Source organism: Channa argus, chromosome 5, assembly GCF_033026475.1.
Source record: "Channa argus isolate prfri chromosome 5, Channa argus male v1.0, whole genome shotgun sequence".
Taxonomy (NCBI): Eukaryota; Metazoa; Chordata; class Actinopteri; order Anabantiformes; family Channidae; genus Channa; species Channa argus.
The window spans coordinates 15363125-15380766 of record NC_090201.1 but is presented as its reverse complement, the minus strand read 5'-3'; the positions used below and the strand labels follow the sequence as shown (position 1 = coordinate 15380766).

The 17642-nt window shown below is 38.8% G+C and overlaps 1 protein-coding gene across 1 annotated transcript; it reads right to left on the bottom strand.

Moving 5' to 3' along the window:
- Positions 1 to 104: 104 nt before the first annotated feature.
- Positions 105 to 17227, bottom strand: LOC137127024 (inter-alpha-trypsin inhibitor heavy chain H3-like). The gene is made up of 24 exons (XM_067503329.1): positions 17070 to 17227; positions 15345 to 15505; positions 15113 to 15217; positions 14698 to 14860; positions 14497 to 14607; positions 11988 to 12116; positions 11765 to 11881; positions 11445 to 11613; positions 11245 to 11355; positions 9950 to 10131; positions 9639 to 9818; positions 9429 to 9544; positions 7792 to 7940; positions 7550 to 7606; positions 6128 to 6151; positions 5949 to 5972; positions 3996 to 4103; positions 3382 to 3435; positions 2574 to 2621; positions 2090 to 2197; positions 1063 to 1228; positions 735 to 883; positions 456 to 540; positions 105 to 339 (listed from the first exon to the last, which is right to left on the bottom strand). The coding sequence occupies exons 1-24, from the start codon at positions 17136 to 17138 to the stop codon at positions 225 to 227; spliced, it is 2700 nt and encodes an 899-aa protein (XP_067359430.1). The 5' UTR covers positions 17139 to 17227; the 3' UTR covers positions 105 to 224.
- Positions 17228 to 17642: the final 415 nt, after the last annotated feature.

Below are 17642 nucleotides of genomic sequence, written 5' to 3'. Positions count from 1 at the left end.
ACATTCTTAAGTTTTAGTTTGGAATTATTATTCTAAATAAAATGAAACAGTATGATACAGTATCACTTATTGTAGATGAAAAATCCGTTAAAGACAACCAAAGGTCTGGGGTATGCTTGCTTTATTTGTTAGTAACAGGTGAATAGACTTATTGTATGATGAATCGGTGTTTGCACCATTTTTCTTTAAGGTAAAATGTTTTCAAGTTATTCAACATTTTACATTTAAAGTTTCGCAACAGTGAAATCCTCCAGTTGTCCCTGCAGAGCTGACTCTGTGGACATGAACCAACAATCAAGTGTTGGGGGAAAAGGAATGCTGTAGTCAACAGCACTGGATCTACAAAAGAACAATGTGAGTAGTAATTTAACTTTGTGCATCAGAGTAATAATAATTACAGCACTTTCAAACTTCTGTTTTTATTATATTAAGTGATAATACAGAACAAAATGCACCTGGTAACGTCAATCTCTTGGTCTTTGATCTTAAGCTTTGTTGAGGGGGTTTGCTGCACCTCCTCATAAACGGCTGGCTTTAGAGCTGGGCACACAGAGGACAAACAGTAAAGTTGACACACCACAAAATATTCGGCTCCTCCATGAAACATCACAGCTTGGTAAAAACTTTGATTCAGTACACTGTTCATATGATTTTAAATCATAACAGCAATTTTAGCAATTTTTCAAGCACTTTACAGATGTCCATACAAATATATCCACCACCTTCCTACCCACCTAAAATTCCTTCAACATTGTTGTCCATCGGCAGCTGTCGTAAAACCGGCCAGAGGAATTCTTCACCCCCATTCTGATGAATTAAGATAACCATTCGTGCGTCTCCAACTGCAACATCAAATTCCTTGTCCCGCCCAATCACTGTTATGCTAGAAGAAAAACTATTGTTTGAATCTTTTAAAAGGCCCTGCACACCCACACAGAGGAATTCATTCTCATGAGCTGAAGGTGTTAAACCTAGGTGGCAGAATTATGCTTAATCCTGTCATTTAACTCTTGGCTCAGAGTATGACGGAATAATTCGATTTTTTAAAAACAGCTCACTTACTCAGCTGCGACAAGATCCTGGGCAGTTTTGTGTCTAACTCCTTGTCCCCTTTGTACACTGATGCCTCTGGGCTTAATCTCAATATACTGGTCATCTTTTAAGTGGATGGCGATTTTTTTGAAACCTCTATTCGCTTTTGAATTAAGAAAACCATTCACAGACAGCTCTAGTATGAAAAAGAAAAGAACAAATCTCAGCACCAGACTTGAAACTATGAATTAAATATGAGTTAATACACATAAAGTTACAGATTCTGAGGAATATTCTAAAGAAACCATGTGGTGGGGGCTGTTGAGTGTAGTTGCTGCAAACAGACATTGCTGTTCATTTGCCTGACCTGAATGAGAATCAAATAAACTTCTGGAAAGATTTTTTTTCATGTTAACTAATTATGAGAATGTTTCATTGCCTATAAATTAATGCATTTATGCATATAACTTGGCAATATATTTTTGTTTATACCTAGTTAAAAGTACGGTGGAATCTATAAGCTTAATAAAGGGAAATGTTAAAATTAATGTAAAATTGGGTTATCCAGGTTTGGTTATTGGAAGATAAAGTCATGTCAACTGGACTTCTTTCTTCTTGGTTTAAAATGTTTTGCTACTTATACAAACAGCTTCTTCAAAAAACAACAGATTTTAAGCATAATGGACATAACTACCATACACTGTGGACAAGTTTGGAAACATACAAACTTGAAAACTATATGAGTGGAACACACATTGAAAAATGTAGCAACCAGGAAAAGCCAAGAAACCGTGGCCAGGGAACCAGGGAAAGCACCACGTGTGTGACAGCTTGTAGTCAAAGTACTAACTAAATCAATCCATCACAATATTGTCGTAATAGTAAAGCCATAGGAGACTGGACTTTCTTGGTTGCTTGAGTAAACCAATTTATACGCTTGTAAAGTTACAATTTTTGCATGCAACAGAGCCACATCACCGTACTTCAGGTATTCACAAGCTCCACTGAAGAAATAGGGAGAGAAAGCAGTGAAGGAACAGAAAGGAGCATTACTGACCCCTGTTGGGATAGTGAAGAAGTTTAAGGCGAGTGGGTCCAGGGACATCAAAGCATAGTGGAAGAGACTGATTCTCACTTTTAAGCAAAAACCTGTGGGACGGAGGAACTAGAGATACAGAGATACACAGTTATAGATCAGAGGCAAGCTCTTGTTTTGAACATACGTGTTTCACTCAAATCAATTTAACTAACTGCAGACCCATTATAGGATCAATAAAAAATTACTATTATACAGTGATCAATAGACCTGCACATCTTTTAAGGTAAACACACACCTGGGCTTGTGTGAAAGCATGCAAATAATAGTGTTTTGTGTATTTGCTTGTATTGTATTGTAACTATATGAATTAACTTGTTTAAATCTGTTAATAGAAAAAGATAAAACGTACATGAGAATATTTCTCAGCAACCAACTTGTTCATAATTTCTTTTTGTCTAAATCATATATTGTCTTTTTGTGACAAGTATATGCAATACTTTACCAGTGGATATCGTAGGGAGAAGGAGGAGACTGTAATCAGCTGGAAGGTCTGTACAAAAATAAATATATAAATACATAAAAAGTTAATATCTGTAAATGTTTATACATTTATACTGAAAAACTTTAGCAGATACTGTATTATCCAAATAGTTTTTGCATTAAAGCATGTTTATATAGGTAAACATCTACAAAGAAACCCATAAGTAAAGGATATTTTGTAATGGATTATTACATAGTGAGATGGTACGTCATAATTATGAGGTTATGTAGCTATTTTTAATTTTCTTTGGGGAATGAAATGCGCTTCCTACTAAAACCCCAGCAACACATTATTGGCAAACATTTGTGGCCCAGACATGACTTGGAAAACTGACAGACAGCAGTCATGGTGAAATATGTAAATGTATATCATACAATATATTATTGTAGAGTATCATTAAATTATCAAGGAGACCTTTGCCATCTGTATTAAATGCTGATGGACTGGATCAAATCCTGAGTGCTGCTGCTACTCAATTATCCAATTTAACAAATGAAAAACGTATTATGTACAGTTTAACTCGTTGTGAAAGTTAATATAAATAAATATCAAAGAGAATATACATTTTAAATCTCAAACTTTGGTATTTTTGTTCATTGCCATGTTAAGTCCATTGACAGTGGATTTCTGTCCTTAAAATAACACATTTACAATATGGTTCAGCCTCTGTGGAAGTATGCACTGCCTGAGTGGCTACTACTGTAATTGAAGTGATTGGTGTCAAACTAAAAAATAGAAATAGTGCACATATACAGAAAAAGAAGTTTACCCATTGCTGATTCTATTAATGGTGTGTGGGCAGCAGGGGTTCTGTGACTTGAAACTGGAACAAAACCATTTACACATTTAAGCAAGAAAAGAGAGAAAAATACATCATTAAAAATAACATCACTTTCCAGTATTCCTTGTCTGTGTTTTGCTTTTTTTTTCGGCCACTCAGTTGAGGCTAATGTTACACCCATTTAACACCAGTGCACGGATAGGCCATGATGTTAACCACAGATTCCTATCTTCCAGGGTTATCCCTGGCCCGGCAGCAAAAAACCTACATTTGAGTTGGACCACTGGGATTGTTTAAATTAAACAACTTTCCTGATTTTGTCCTCCACAAGCCATCTGTCTTTACCTCACAGATCACATGACTGTCTTTTGTGTTGTACCTTTTTCAAAGAGGTGGCAGTATATTTTGTTGGGACCTCAAACAAAGGCCATGGAGCAAAATATAATTTAATGTTCAACAGCTGGAACACCTGTTTATCAGCAGTCACAGGTTTGGATTGGATGACATCACTAAAAGAAACAGATACCCCTTCTAAACTTTGAAAACGCATGCCAAATTAAACAGGCAAAACATAAATTCCACACCAAATGTGACTTCCATACCGGATCGGTCGGGACCAGGGTTAACAGGGACTGCCACCGTTGCTGTTGACCTACAGGGTGCAAGTGGAAATTGGGCTACTCTTGGTCGAAGAAGGAGAGGAGGAAGGCCTGTTTGTAGGCAGAGAGCAGAGAGGAAAGCTAAGAATGTAGGACTGACAGTAGGGGCTTTGAATGTTGGAACTATGACAGTGAAGTCTAGAGAGTGGGTTGGCATGATGCAGAGAAGGAAGGTGGATATACTGTATACACAGTATATACACCCGGAGACCAGGTGGCAACGTAGCAAGGCTAGAAGCTTAGGAGCAGGTTTCAAGTTGTTTTACCATGGGTCAGAAATGGAGTAGGAGTTATTCTGAAAGAGGAGTTTGTTAGGAATGTTGTAGAGGTGAGAAGAGTATCAGACAGACTGATGAGTCTGAAAATTCAAGGCATCACATGTTGTTAGTGGTTATACCCCACAGGTAGGATGTGAATTAGAAGAGAAGGAGAAATACTAGAGTGAGTTAGATGAAGTGATGCATAGCATCTCCAGAGATGAGAGAGTTGTGATTGGTGCAGATTTGTACGGACATCCAGGTGCTCGGTGCTCGATGTGTCATCTAAAAAGAGGAAATTGGACAAGGAGACTTGGTGGTGGAACGAGCAAGTTCAGGAGTGCATACAGAGAAAGAGGTTAGCTAAGAAGAAGTGGGGCACTGAGAGGACTGAAGAGAGTAGACAGGAGTACAGGGAGATGTAGCGTAAGGTGAAGGTAGAGGTGGCAAAGGCCAAACAAATAGCACATAAGGACTTATGTTAGGTTGGACACTAAGGAGGAAACATGGATTTGTATAGGTTTGCGACTGAGAGATAGAGATGGAAAGGATGTGCAGCAGGTTACTGTGATTAAATATAAGGATGGAAATGTAATGACAGGTGCCAGGTGTATGATTGGAAGATGGAAAGAGTACTTTGAAGAGTTGATGAACTAGGAAAATGAAAGAACAAAGAGTATGTGGCAGGTAGACACTAGGTCTTAGGTAGGGGTGGTGGCAAGAGAGGAGCAGCAGCCAATGAGAGAAACAACAAACTGATTAAGTGAGAAATGTGAAGCAGGTGTAGAAAACTGGCTCCTGCTCATTCTTCTGTTACTGTTGAGATGCCTCTGCTTGTGGTTTTAGTAAGTTAGATTTTATATTTTTGTGTTTTATTTTTTAATGTATGTAGTAAAAGCAGGGCTTAAATGCCCTGAGCTATTGTTTATAAAATATTTTAAGTCCGTCTGCCATAACTCTTATAGGTTAACAAGTTGAGCAGTCTCATCACCTGTAAGGTATGGTGTTTGATTTTATATAAAAAAATAAAATGCACTCACTTAAACTCATTCAAATTTGAATTGCTTTAGTTTTGTTAGACCTAGTTCTTGCAAAGACAACACATCTCTATGGCCTTTTTCTACATTCTGACATTCATCAACAAACATATATTCTTGTAACGTTTTGGTTATTAATGTATTTAATAGCTCCTTCTTAAAAATTAAAACATAGTAATATAGTTAAATTTTTACATTAAATTGCACAGGATAATGTTAAATCAACTTTTTGTTTAAGTGTGAAATTAAATAAATCTCATTAGCATTTCTGTATCCAGGATCACAGTTTATTTCTATTGTGTAGTGTGGCATCAATCTTAAATGATGTATCACTCTGATAAGTGAGAAATGTAAAAAAAAAGAGAAGATCAAAACTATTAATTTTGAATTTGTTTTCTTTGCTGACATTTATAATGCTCAACTTTGGTTAGAGTCCGTCCACTCCCAACTCCCCGTTCCACTATAAAATCTGCTTTTGCATATGTATGCAAGCATATTGTTGTAAGTTTTAACTTTTTACAACATCATAGTTTGCATTGCACATTTTAGATGTCACATTAAAGGTAAAGGTCATATCAGAAAAGTATATATCTATGTCATACCTGGGAGGTATGGCATCTGTACTGCTTGAAGAAGAACAAAAAAACAAACAAAAAAAACAAAAAAAAACATAATTAACACAGTTACATTTTTACAATGAATTGCATAGTTTGCATTGCACATATTAGATATCACATTAAAGGTTAAGGTCATATCAGAAAAGCGTATATCTATGTCATACCTGGGTTGTATGGCATGTCGACTGCTTGAAGAAGAACAAAAAAACAAACAAACAAAAAAATCCCCACAATTAACATAGTTACATTTTTACATTGAATTGCACAGGATATTGTCAAATTACTTGTTGTGTTGCTGTCATGATCGGGCGCTTTGGTTTCACTACCTGTCTCGGTCTCTTATTTTGAATTCCCATTTTCACATCCTGCTTAGTCTGTTCAGCAACTTTACATTCATCTCCACTCACGTCACCCTGGCTATTTAAACCCAGCTCTTGCCAAAGTATCCAGCCAGATCATCTCCATGCATGACTTTACTGACCTTCCAGACATTCTCTGTGTCATTTGGATCATGGTAATCTTTGTTTGTCTGCGATCACCTGCCTGTGATTTGCCTGAAGCCTGCTGCTAAACCAGTTTTGCTTATTACTGGTCTGCTAAACATGCCTGCCTGCTAAGCTCCTAACCTTTTAACCCGCCTGCCTATTGTCTACCTGCTGAGTGGCTAACCTGCCTGCCGCCTGATCGGTTTGCCTGCTGACGTTACCTGCCTGTCTGTAACCCATCCCTCCCGACTCCATCTGGGTTTCTTCCTCCATGTACTTTGTGTCATAAGTCCCCTACTATTTACTATTGTTTAAATTGGATCTTAGAGTGTTTGACTATTGCTATTGCACCTTGGATTCAAGAAGTATTTGGATCTTGTAATAGGAAAGATTTGGATCTGGATTTCTGAGTTGGAGCTTGGATTGTGGACATTTACTACTAACACTTTGATAATTGTTTTTTACCTGCTCTCCTGCATCATAAGAAATATTCCCCTGTATCCTGAGCTCTTCAATAGAAAGTATGCAGCAGTCCTCTGCTGTCTGCCTCTCATTCCTGGTACATCATTCTCCTTCTCCCCTTCACTCGCCAGTCATCTGTTATTTAACCTCCCTCCTGGTTTCCCCTTTTGTCTGGCTCCCGACTCACTCACCTGCCCCTCCAATCATACTCTGTATTCTTCTGTGATGGCTGTCTCCGGCTACAAGTAAACCCCTTTCAGCATCTGCATTTTTGCCCCTGAAGATATATATTATAGTCACCTCTCTATCTTTTCCTCAGTGCTCAGTCTCTCCCCTCAATTGCCTAGTATACTGGATCCTGTAATCAGACTCTCCAACCTTCAGAACACCATTTATCTATTGCAATTGTTATCAATGCACTGTCCTAACCTTTCTCTTGTGTTCTGTGCTTCTGGGACCTAACACCAAAATCCATGAAACCCATTACAGTTGCTGCAAAATTTTAAGTATGGTCAGCATTTATATATCCAGAACCAATATTTATCATTTTCAGTAGCCTAATCTTAAGTAATGTATTGCCCCGATAAAGGAAAAATGCTACTGATTTTGCATTGTTTTTTTGACATTTGTAATACTCACAAACTCTTGAAGGGTGGTGCAAATGCCCAGCTCCACCTCGCACTGCAGAACCTGCTTCTACAAAGCATTAGTTAAAAGGGTTTGTATATTTATGCAAGCATAAACATTAAAGGTGTAAAAAAAAATCTGATGTGAATAATCATGGTCTAATTCTCAAAAGAGAAGGTGGATGATGGCTTATACTTGGAAACAGAGGATATAAATGTATGTCTTGTAGAACCTCCAAGCTTTGTTTTTTTTACCTTCCTTGGGTTTATGTAGCACATCTGTGTTTTCCCCCTCAGGCTTGGTGACCACCATGGATGTGAGTGGTGTCACAAAGCTGTATTTCAGTGACAGCTCCAATGCCTCTTGCTTCATTTTGTCCTTCTCTTGTCCAGATAACTGCAACCTGGGTGACAAAAGGTACACATTTGTTCAAAACATGGCAGTTTAAATGGCAGTAAAGTTTGAAACTTACGGTGCTGCCCCTTTAAGAGCAGCCTCTTAGTTTGTGTATGCCTTGTATCACTTTTAGCCAAAATTATTTACAAGTGAGGTACAAAAAAAGGTCCTTCATCTTGACTTAAGATCCTGAACCTTGACTTGATCATATGTCTGGAATGTAACTAGAATGATTTTATGTACTAGGTTAGGTAGCTTCTTGATTTCACACTGAGGATCAAAATTGTCTGAAATGTCTCATTGAACCGATTTTTTATGAGCCCAACAATAAAAAGTAATTAACTATATAGTACTCAAATAAATGAAGTAGAGTAAAAGTACAATTTTAGTGCCACACAGACTACCCAAACATTTATAAACAGAAATACTGTTAGCTTAAGAGATATTGGAACAGTGACATGTTTTTTTGGCATTTGGCCTCTGTACATCACCACAATGAATTTGAAATGAAACACTCAATATGTGAGAAAAGTTGTTGTTCCAGTGTTCCAACCTAACTGCAGCTGATCCTCAGCTCAGTATGGATAACTAATGAAAACCTCTTCAGGCTTGGACCAAATCGTCCTAGTCTGAATGTGGCCAATTTGCTTTGTGAAAGAACATGACTCCACCCTTTGTACACACACATACTAAGACATGGGAAAACAGCCCTGGGGTTTCACTCATACTTATAATGAACATATTGTATAAATAATATCAGCAAAATTTTGCTTAGTGCATCCGATGGCAGATTACATTAGAGGTCTACTGCCTATTCTGGCATTTGAGATAATGTCCAGATTACAAGTCCATCTCCATCAAGGTTCCAACTTTAGTTCTTTATACAAAGTACCTTCCTGCTGTTCTTTTACATGTTTTATCATCAGAGTCTGACACAGTTAGTGTAAAGTGAGGGTGAGTGGTAAAATAGGGAAAAATATTCACAATGTAACTTCTGAGGATAGTACAGTATAAAAGCATAACGTTTTTTAAATGTTTTTGTCCTTTCGGCTTATCCCATACATTCAGGGTTGCCACAGTAGAGCATTAGTCCACATGTTAATTTGGCACAGTTTTTTTTTTTTTTTATGCTGGATGCCCTTCCTCATGCTGGGGATGGGCTGTTGGGGGTTCAATGTTTTGCTCAGGGACACTTTGACATGTGGTTGGTAAGAACAGGGCCCAAACCTCCTACCCTATGTTCAGTAGATTGCCACTCTACCAGCTGTGCCACTGCCCCATAAAGTACCTGGTAAAAATATTACCTAATGTGTAACCTATGAAGTAGTGCATAAGGTCCCTGCTTCATAAAACCTCTCCAAATTTTTCAAATTATTTTATAAACTAAGCAAGTAATGATTTTTATTTCATATAAATGAGGATGGCAAAAATTCCATCAATAATTGAAATAAAATACATTACAAAAATACATTTAAAAAAGCCTGACATAACTTACTCCTTCTCCAGAAGCTGCTTGACAGTGAGGTAGGCCCAGACCCTCTGGATGCGGCTGTCAGTTCCAATGGACTCAATAGTGTTATTTTTGTCAAAAAACCTCATCTTTCCAGTTCCCTGTCAGAGTCCACATTTATTGTTAATCACCCACAGACTTTCACAAACATTTTAAGGAAATTACAGATGAGGGGCAGTGTGAATTAATTCTTACTGAAATGGCCACAACTTCTGGATTGAAGGTTTCAATGTTGTTGTCAGTGATCTGTCCAGCCACAACAATCTCAGAGCCATTATAATACTGTCTGAAGTGAGTCTTGGTTAGATTGGTTCCCCCTGTGTAGGTCATTGTTACATTGGTCAACAGAGGAATTGCCACCTCTTCATAGAAACCCTGTTGACATACAGCATGGAAAATAAATGAATGTTCAGCCTCTCTGCAGCCAACATATAATATATATATATAAATATATATATATATATATAATACAGTATAATGAGGAAAGTACAAATCCTTCTAAATACCTTCAACTGTAAATCAGAATCAGAGTCTGCATAAATCCGTCTTGCCGCACCATTGTTCTGCAGCGACATCTTCTCAAGGAACTCAAAATTGACATCAAAACCAAAACCAAGACAGTAGAGAGGGAATTTGTCTGCAATGGCCCGTCTTACATTTGACTGTATTGTTACAATATCTGTCACCCCTGAAACAACACAACATGTGGTTTCTTTTTTAAGTTTTTTTTTAGATACAGTTTCATCTTGAACAGTTTCTTGAATTTTGGGAGTGAGGTTGCTGAGCATGCAGGGTTAAGTAGTTAGCTTGCTTTGGTTCTTCTGCAGTGTGGTGGAGGGACCACCAAGCACTGCTCTTTGGCAGAGAGCAGTGAGTGAGATGGGCTGTAAACCTGTATAACGGTGTTTAGTTATGAAGGTGCTGTTCCTGTAAATGACCACTTTATAGATGAGCATCACAGTTTTGAGCCTGATGTGAGCAGTTACAGGAAGGTAATGCAGGAATATAACGATTGATTTGACATGTGTCCTTTATGAGCGATTTTGCTGCATGTTTGATCATCTGGGGAGGTTTGATAGTTCTGCTGGTAGCCCTGTTAGTAGAAAATTGTAATAAACTGTCAATTCAATCAGATCTGGTGGGGGGGTTGGAGCCTGTCCCAGGTGTATAGGGTGAGAGGCAGGGTACATGCAGGACAGGTCGCTAGTCTATGTCAGGGCCGCACAGACAGAGAACCATTCACACTCACATTTACACCTATGGGCAATTTTAGCGCCACTGGTTAACCTAACATGGAGGTATGTGGACTCTTGTGGATTCTTTTCTCTCTCCCCTGTCCACTCACCCCAACCGGTCGAGGCAGATGTGCCTGAGCCTGGTTCTGCTGGAGGTTTCTTCCGTTAAAGGGTTTTTTTTTCCTCTCCACTGTTGCCTATGGCTTGCTCCAGGAGGAATTGTTAGGTTCTCTTTATGCCATCTTTATAATCTTGACTTTATTCTGTAAAGTGCCCTGAGATGACTTTGTTGTGAATTGGCGCTATATAAATAACGTTGAATTGAAAATTGAATTGAATTGGACTGTAGTAGGAAACCAGAGTACTCTGAGGAAACTCACACAAGCACAGGGAGAACATGCAAACTCCACACAGGAAGAACATGGTCGTGGATGGAAACTTGCAACCTTCTAGCTGTGAGGCGGCAGTGCTAACCACTCCATCTTTTAAACATTGTTGAGTAATTTATTAGGCAGCCACCTATTCATTTCTTCAAGTATTTGTGCATTTGTGTGATTTATTATAACCTGATGTTGGGTCTCCATCAGTGAGAAGTATAAGGATAGATGCTGAGCCTTCTCTGGGATGTGCGTTCAACATACTTGCTCCTTTCAACACTGCTTCATTAATGTCTGTGCCTAGAAAGGAGACAAAACATGTTTCATTCAAACCATTCTTCTTATTAAATATTGACATCTCTAAAAATGCATTTATTTAAACGACTTACCTCCCCTTGCATTGATGTTTCGTGCAAAGTTCTTGGCACTATCCACATTTCCCTTGGTGGCCTGAACAAGTTCTCTCTTCCAGTAAAAAAGGGCACTATTAAAAGTGATGAGACCAAAGTAATCATCTTCTGCCAGGTCATTCAAGATGTAGATTAATGCAGTCCTAGTCTGAAAAAACAACAACATTGATACATTGGAACTAAACTCCGTTTAATAAACTTATGTGTTAGTAACACCAGTAAACTAAGAAGTAAAATCTCTCCAATACATTAGTGTCAATGTGTCATAAACTCAAGCTCACACTCTTCAGATACTGTACCTGTTGTATCTTTCTGCCAAGCATGGAGCCACTTTGATCAATAACAAAGACAACATTCTTAGGTATACGTGGAAGATTAGATGGAGCAAAGTGATGAACAAAGTACCCGTCTGAATTCTTGGGGTAGTAAGAAGAAAGTTGGGTTGGTTATAAAACATAATTCATAAAATACCCGTTTATAAATTACTGTTAAAAGTCAACAGAAAATTCATTGTTTCTGTACCCTAATGTCTCCAAATGCAATGTCCCTGTTGACATCGTAAACAATAACCAGATCTCCGTCCATACCCTGCTCTCCACAGCTGTCACATGTTCTCTGTTGGTCTTCGGTAGGGTAGAAATACACCCACGCCTGAAAACACAAAGAATCAGTAAAGGAGTATCAATGTTAAACATACAAAGTCCTCTGTTATTTCGTAAGTTTGACTGAACTATTTGGAACTCAAGGGCTGGTGTTTGTTCCCACTGTGACCCTGGACCTTTGAAAGTCCATTCCAAATAGGGTTACATTCTAATACCACAACTTGGATACAGTTGTTGTTTTACAAGCACTGCATGTATTTACCAGGATTTGACTCCAACTCACAACCTCCACAGTAACTACTGAATTTTCTTATATGAAGCAAATTGTCTGAAAATTGTTTTGAGTGAAAATATCACACGGAATTTTATCTTTCACTGACAAAAGCTTAACATGATACAAATCTTCTTGTCCTTTCAGATCTTTCCTTTCATGGCTCACCACAGCGAATCATCTGCCTCCATCTAACTCTGTCCTCAGCATCCTCTTCTCTCACACCAACTAACTTCATGTCCTCTCTCAATACATGGATAAATCCTGATCCTGTCCATCCTCGTCCCTCCCAAAGAGAACCTCAACATCTGAATCTCTGCTACCTCCAGCTCTGACTCCTGTCTTTTCTTCAGTGCCACTGTCTCTAAGCCGAACAACATCGCTGGTCTCACCACCGTCTTGAACACCTTTCCTTTCATTCTCGCTGATACTCTTTTATCACACAACACACCTGACACTTTTCTCCACCCGTTCCAACCCGCTTGCACTCGACTGTCCACCTCTTTTCCACACTCTCCGTTGCTCTGAACCATTGATCCTAAGTACTTAAAGTTGTGCACCTTCTTCACCTCTGCTCCCTGTAACCTTACCAATCCACCTGGGTCCCTCTCATTCACACACATGTATTCTGTCTTGCTGCGACTAACCTTCATTCCTCTGCTTTCCAGAGCAGAACTCCACCTCTCTAGATTTTCCTCCACCTGTTCCCTGCTCTCACTACAGATCATAATGTCATCTCCAAACATCATAGTCCACGGAGATTCCTGTCTAACCTCATCTGTCAGCCTGTACATAACCAGAGCCAACATGAGGGGCTCAGAGCTGATCCTTGATCCAGACCCACCTCCACCTTGAACTCCTCTGTCACACCTACAGCAAACCTCAGCACTGTCTTACAGCTCTCATACATGTCCTGCACCACTCTAACATACTTCTCTGCCACTCCAGACTTCCTCATACAATACCACAGCTCCTTTCTCAGCACCCTGTCATACGCTTTCTCTAAATCTAAAAACACACAATGCAACTCCCTCTGACCTTCTCTGTATTATATTGCTACTCTTTCCCAGAACTTCATTGTATCTCCTTCACACGGTATAAATATACAAATAAATACTACACATAATTGGCTCAATTATGACATGCATAAATATGTGCTGTTTTTCTTCCTCCTAACTAACATTAGTTACCTTCCTCTAACCTGCAACCTGTAACTATGAGGATGGTGACAGGAAGTATTGTACCAGAAAATGTGTTTATTGTTGTGTTGTTTATTGTTGTGCTGTGTATTGTTGTATGTTTATTATTGTTATTTATTGTTTCTGATACTATGTCATACTACTATGTCACTAGCTACATTTTGTTATCTCTTCAAAACCTCTTAAACTTTAACTCTCTGGGTCTGTGATTGGCTGATTCTCTGCCCTACCAGAAAGATGTTGTCCCTCTCTGGTGGTAATGGCTAGTGCAGCTAAAATGGGCGACTGTGGTGCAGGAAGGTAGAGCTGTTGTCCATCAATCTCACAGTTGTTGGTTCAATCCCCACCTCCTCCAGTCACATGTCAAAGTGTCCTTGAGCAAGACACTGAACCCCAACTTAGTTGATCCTGGTGAGTGTTGGCCAGTTGCATAGCAGCTCCTCCACTGGTGTATGATTGTGTGTGTGGTTGTGAGTGTGAATGGTTGAATAAGAAGCAGTGTAAAGTGCTTTGAGTGCCAATAGATAGAAAAGCGCTATATAAGTGCAGACCATTTAAAATGTTTGGCAGTTTAGAATATTTTGCAGCCTTTTGCAGTTTTATATTTACTCACAGCCTCCTTTCCCTTTTTTTCATTTCCTTCTTTTCGACTCCTGCTCTGCTTCTGCATTTGTTTTATCTCTGTTTCTCCCTCTTGACTCAATAAGGGTAAACATGTGACTGGGCTGATATCAGATAACAAACAAACAACAAAACCTAGTGCACAATCTCTGCGTGTATTTTAGGTCAAAAATAGAAGAAAAAGACAAGTACTTGGTGGCTCAATGGCCCACCAGCCATAAAACTAAAACAATTAAAACACATCACAAATTTACATAGGTGCTGTATGGGTGTCCAAATATTTAATATATTTAAGCATATGTGTCAGTATGAGAATCTTTCATTACTGAATGCTGTACCTGTTTGTCTGTCTTTGTTTTGGTGATGGCATTAACCAGGGCTTTGGTGCTCAGTCCACCTGTCACCTCCATAAAGTTGATCCCAGCTTTCTCATGAATGTAAACATCAACCTGACATTGAGAATGAAATGAAATTAAAACAGTCACTAACTCTAACAGACTAGTATGACCAGTAAATAAATATCAGCAGGTGAGCCACACCTTGAAGTCTCTGACAAGCTGCATGGGACGAGCATGGATTTGGAGCTCGTACTTTCCAAGTCTGCGTTTTAGCAGCTCCTCATATGTGAGTTCAAACGTCACCTTTTTGTGAGCAGCCACCGTCACAGAGGTCTTAAATTCCTCCAAGGTCCTCCCTACAGAACTGCAACAGAGACAATAACCGTGGCATTAAAGCAATAGTTCCGTCCTGTTTTAGCTTGTGACGCCTTTGTGAATTTTCTTCTCAGATTATTTAATTTCACAGATTTCAGAGACATGGAGATAAAATAAAAGAATTTATGTGCAAAAAATATATCCACTGAGAAAAATCAGGGAAAAATATTTTTTTCCTGAAGGATACACAAGTCCCTTATATAAGACTCTTGCAGGTGATAAACTGATCCATTTTCTGTACCTGACCAGCCCAGCACTTTGCCCACGGGACACAGCTTCACTGTATTGCTGCTGAGCTTGTTCCTTAGCTTTCACAACACCATCATATGCCTGACCATCTATAAACCTAAGGGAGGAAAAGTCCTTGGTTATATAGATAATCCCGAGTAGTGCTGGATTAATTATGCTTGAGTTTCAAACTTTTAATGTGCAAAATTCTGTAAGGATTCACAGATCAATGTATCTTCACACACATTCTAAATTTACTGATGAAGGCATTTTTGGGAATGCAGACTTGGAATTCTATTTCCTTTGACTGGTCCATACGATTGGCCACTCGGCTTGTGATGACTGTGGTAGCATATCGACTGGTCACTGTAGAGTTGATATGAAAGCTGTAGATATCCCAGTCATCCTGAGCAAATAAAAAAGGAACATAGATACAAGTAGTTTGAATGATCATGCTGGCTGATGATTAATCTAAAATTCTGCAGCAAGAGTGCTGACTGGAATTAGCAAGAGATATCATATTTCACCTTCACTAGCTTCTCTCCATTGGCTTCCCATTAAATTTAGAATTTAGAATTTAAATCCCTGCTTCTTACATATTAAGCTCTGAATGATCAGGCTCCATCATATATAGAAGACCTCATAGTACCATATCATCCATGTACACCACTTAGATTTCAGAATGCAGGCCTACTTGTGGTTCCAGGAATTTCCAAAGGTAGAATGGGAGGCAGAGCCTTTAGCTATCAAGCTCGTCTCCTGTGGAACCAGCTCCCAGTTCTGATTCAGGAAGCAGACACCTTCTCTACTTTTAAGTTTAGGCTCAAAACCTTCCTCTTTGATAAAGCTTACACTTAGTTATAGTTATGCTGCTACAGGCTTAGACTGCTGGGGGACCCCCCTCCTCCTGTCACTCTCTCCTCTCCTCTCACTTCAAAATTGTAACTACTGTATGAGATTAACTCTGTGTGTTTTTTCCCATAGTTGTCTTTCTCCTTCTCTGTCTCCCTCTCGCTGTCCCTCTTTGCAGGTGTCCCGGACTTTAAAGCTTTGTGTTTTCCAGTGTGCAGGTACTGGTCCTACCAACCTGCCCGATGTTTTGTTGTTGCTTTTGTTGCTCTTTTTCTTTTATCTCTTCACTTCCCACTCACTCCAACCGGTCAAGGCAGATGGCTGCCCACCCTGAGCTTGGTTCTGCTGGATGTTTCTTCCGTTGAAGGGAGTTTTTCCTCTCCACTGTTGCCTAGGGCTTGCTCAAGGGGGAATTGTTGGGTTCTCTCTATACATCTTTATAGTCTTGACTTTATTCTGTAAAGAGCCAATTCACTTTGTTGTGAATTGGCGCTATATAAATAAAGTTGAATTGATGACAGCAAAGGTCAGACAACCATTGTTGGTGGGGGCATCTGTGATATCTCATTGGTCTAACTGCAGAAACACCCCATTCTTGTTATTTTTCAGTGACTTGGCACATTACCAATTTTTTTGTACGTGTGCATGTGCACAACATTTACGTTATCTATTTACGTATTGATTAGATCATATGAACTCTGGTCTTTGTCCCCAACATGTACTGAAGTACCGTACTGAAAAGAGGTATGTCCCCACACAATGACTAATACACGGTCAAACATACAAAAAGTCATAAATGCTCATTGCAGCTACAATAATTCCCTGCCATTTTGTTGTTTTACACATTTAGTTATACTGATTTACTTGTCTTGAGCATAACAGGGCTAAGTGTGATTTACTCTAAGCACAAATAAACCAAGTACACATTCACAAAACAATATGAAAAACTCTGAAAATAAACAATCAGCTTAGTCCTTTAATCTGTGCTTTCTGGTGTTGACAAAGGTAGAATTTAATTTGTTGAAACCGCCCGACAACTCATGAGATACAAAAGATTTCTTTTCACTGTGTAAATTGATCCACCGGTACTGGTGAGACCAAATTATATTCAAACTTACCTTATTTGGCAATGTGGTAACCAAAACCAGCAGCAGCCCAAAGAAGGTGATTTGCACCACTCTCTCCATGATGACTTCCACTAGAGTGAAACTGGAAACTGGCTTTTAAAGTCAAACAGACAACAGCTACATGTGTAAACATATGGGTGTACACAACCACACACAATCTCCCACCCACACAGACAGATACTGTGATAGTTTAATTCCTTTGCATTCACACACATAGCTGACAAGGTGAAAAAGCAGAAATTCATTTCATATTCATCTAAACAACTGCTTGACATTGAGGACCCAACCTGCTCCTTTAGCTTTTAATGAAATAAGGATTACACTTTTTTGTGTGTCATTAAGAGGATGATATTGATTGATATTGAGTCCACTGTATGTTGCACAAGTTATAATGCTGCAATATTAAGAGGATTGTGTGTTTTATCTAGTTCCAGCATTAAAATGTAAATATTCTGATTTAAAGTTGGTATTAAATGGATAAATGTTTGCTGTGCAGGCCACAAATGCAATTTCAAATACATACAATGTTTGCTGAATTAGTTCATTTTAACGATTTTCTGTGTT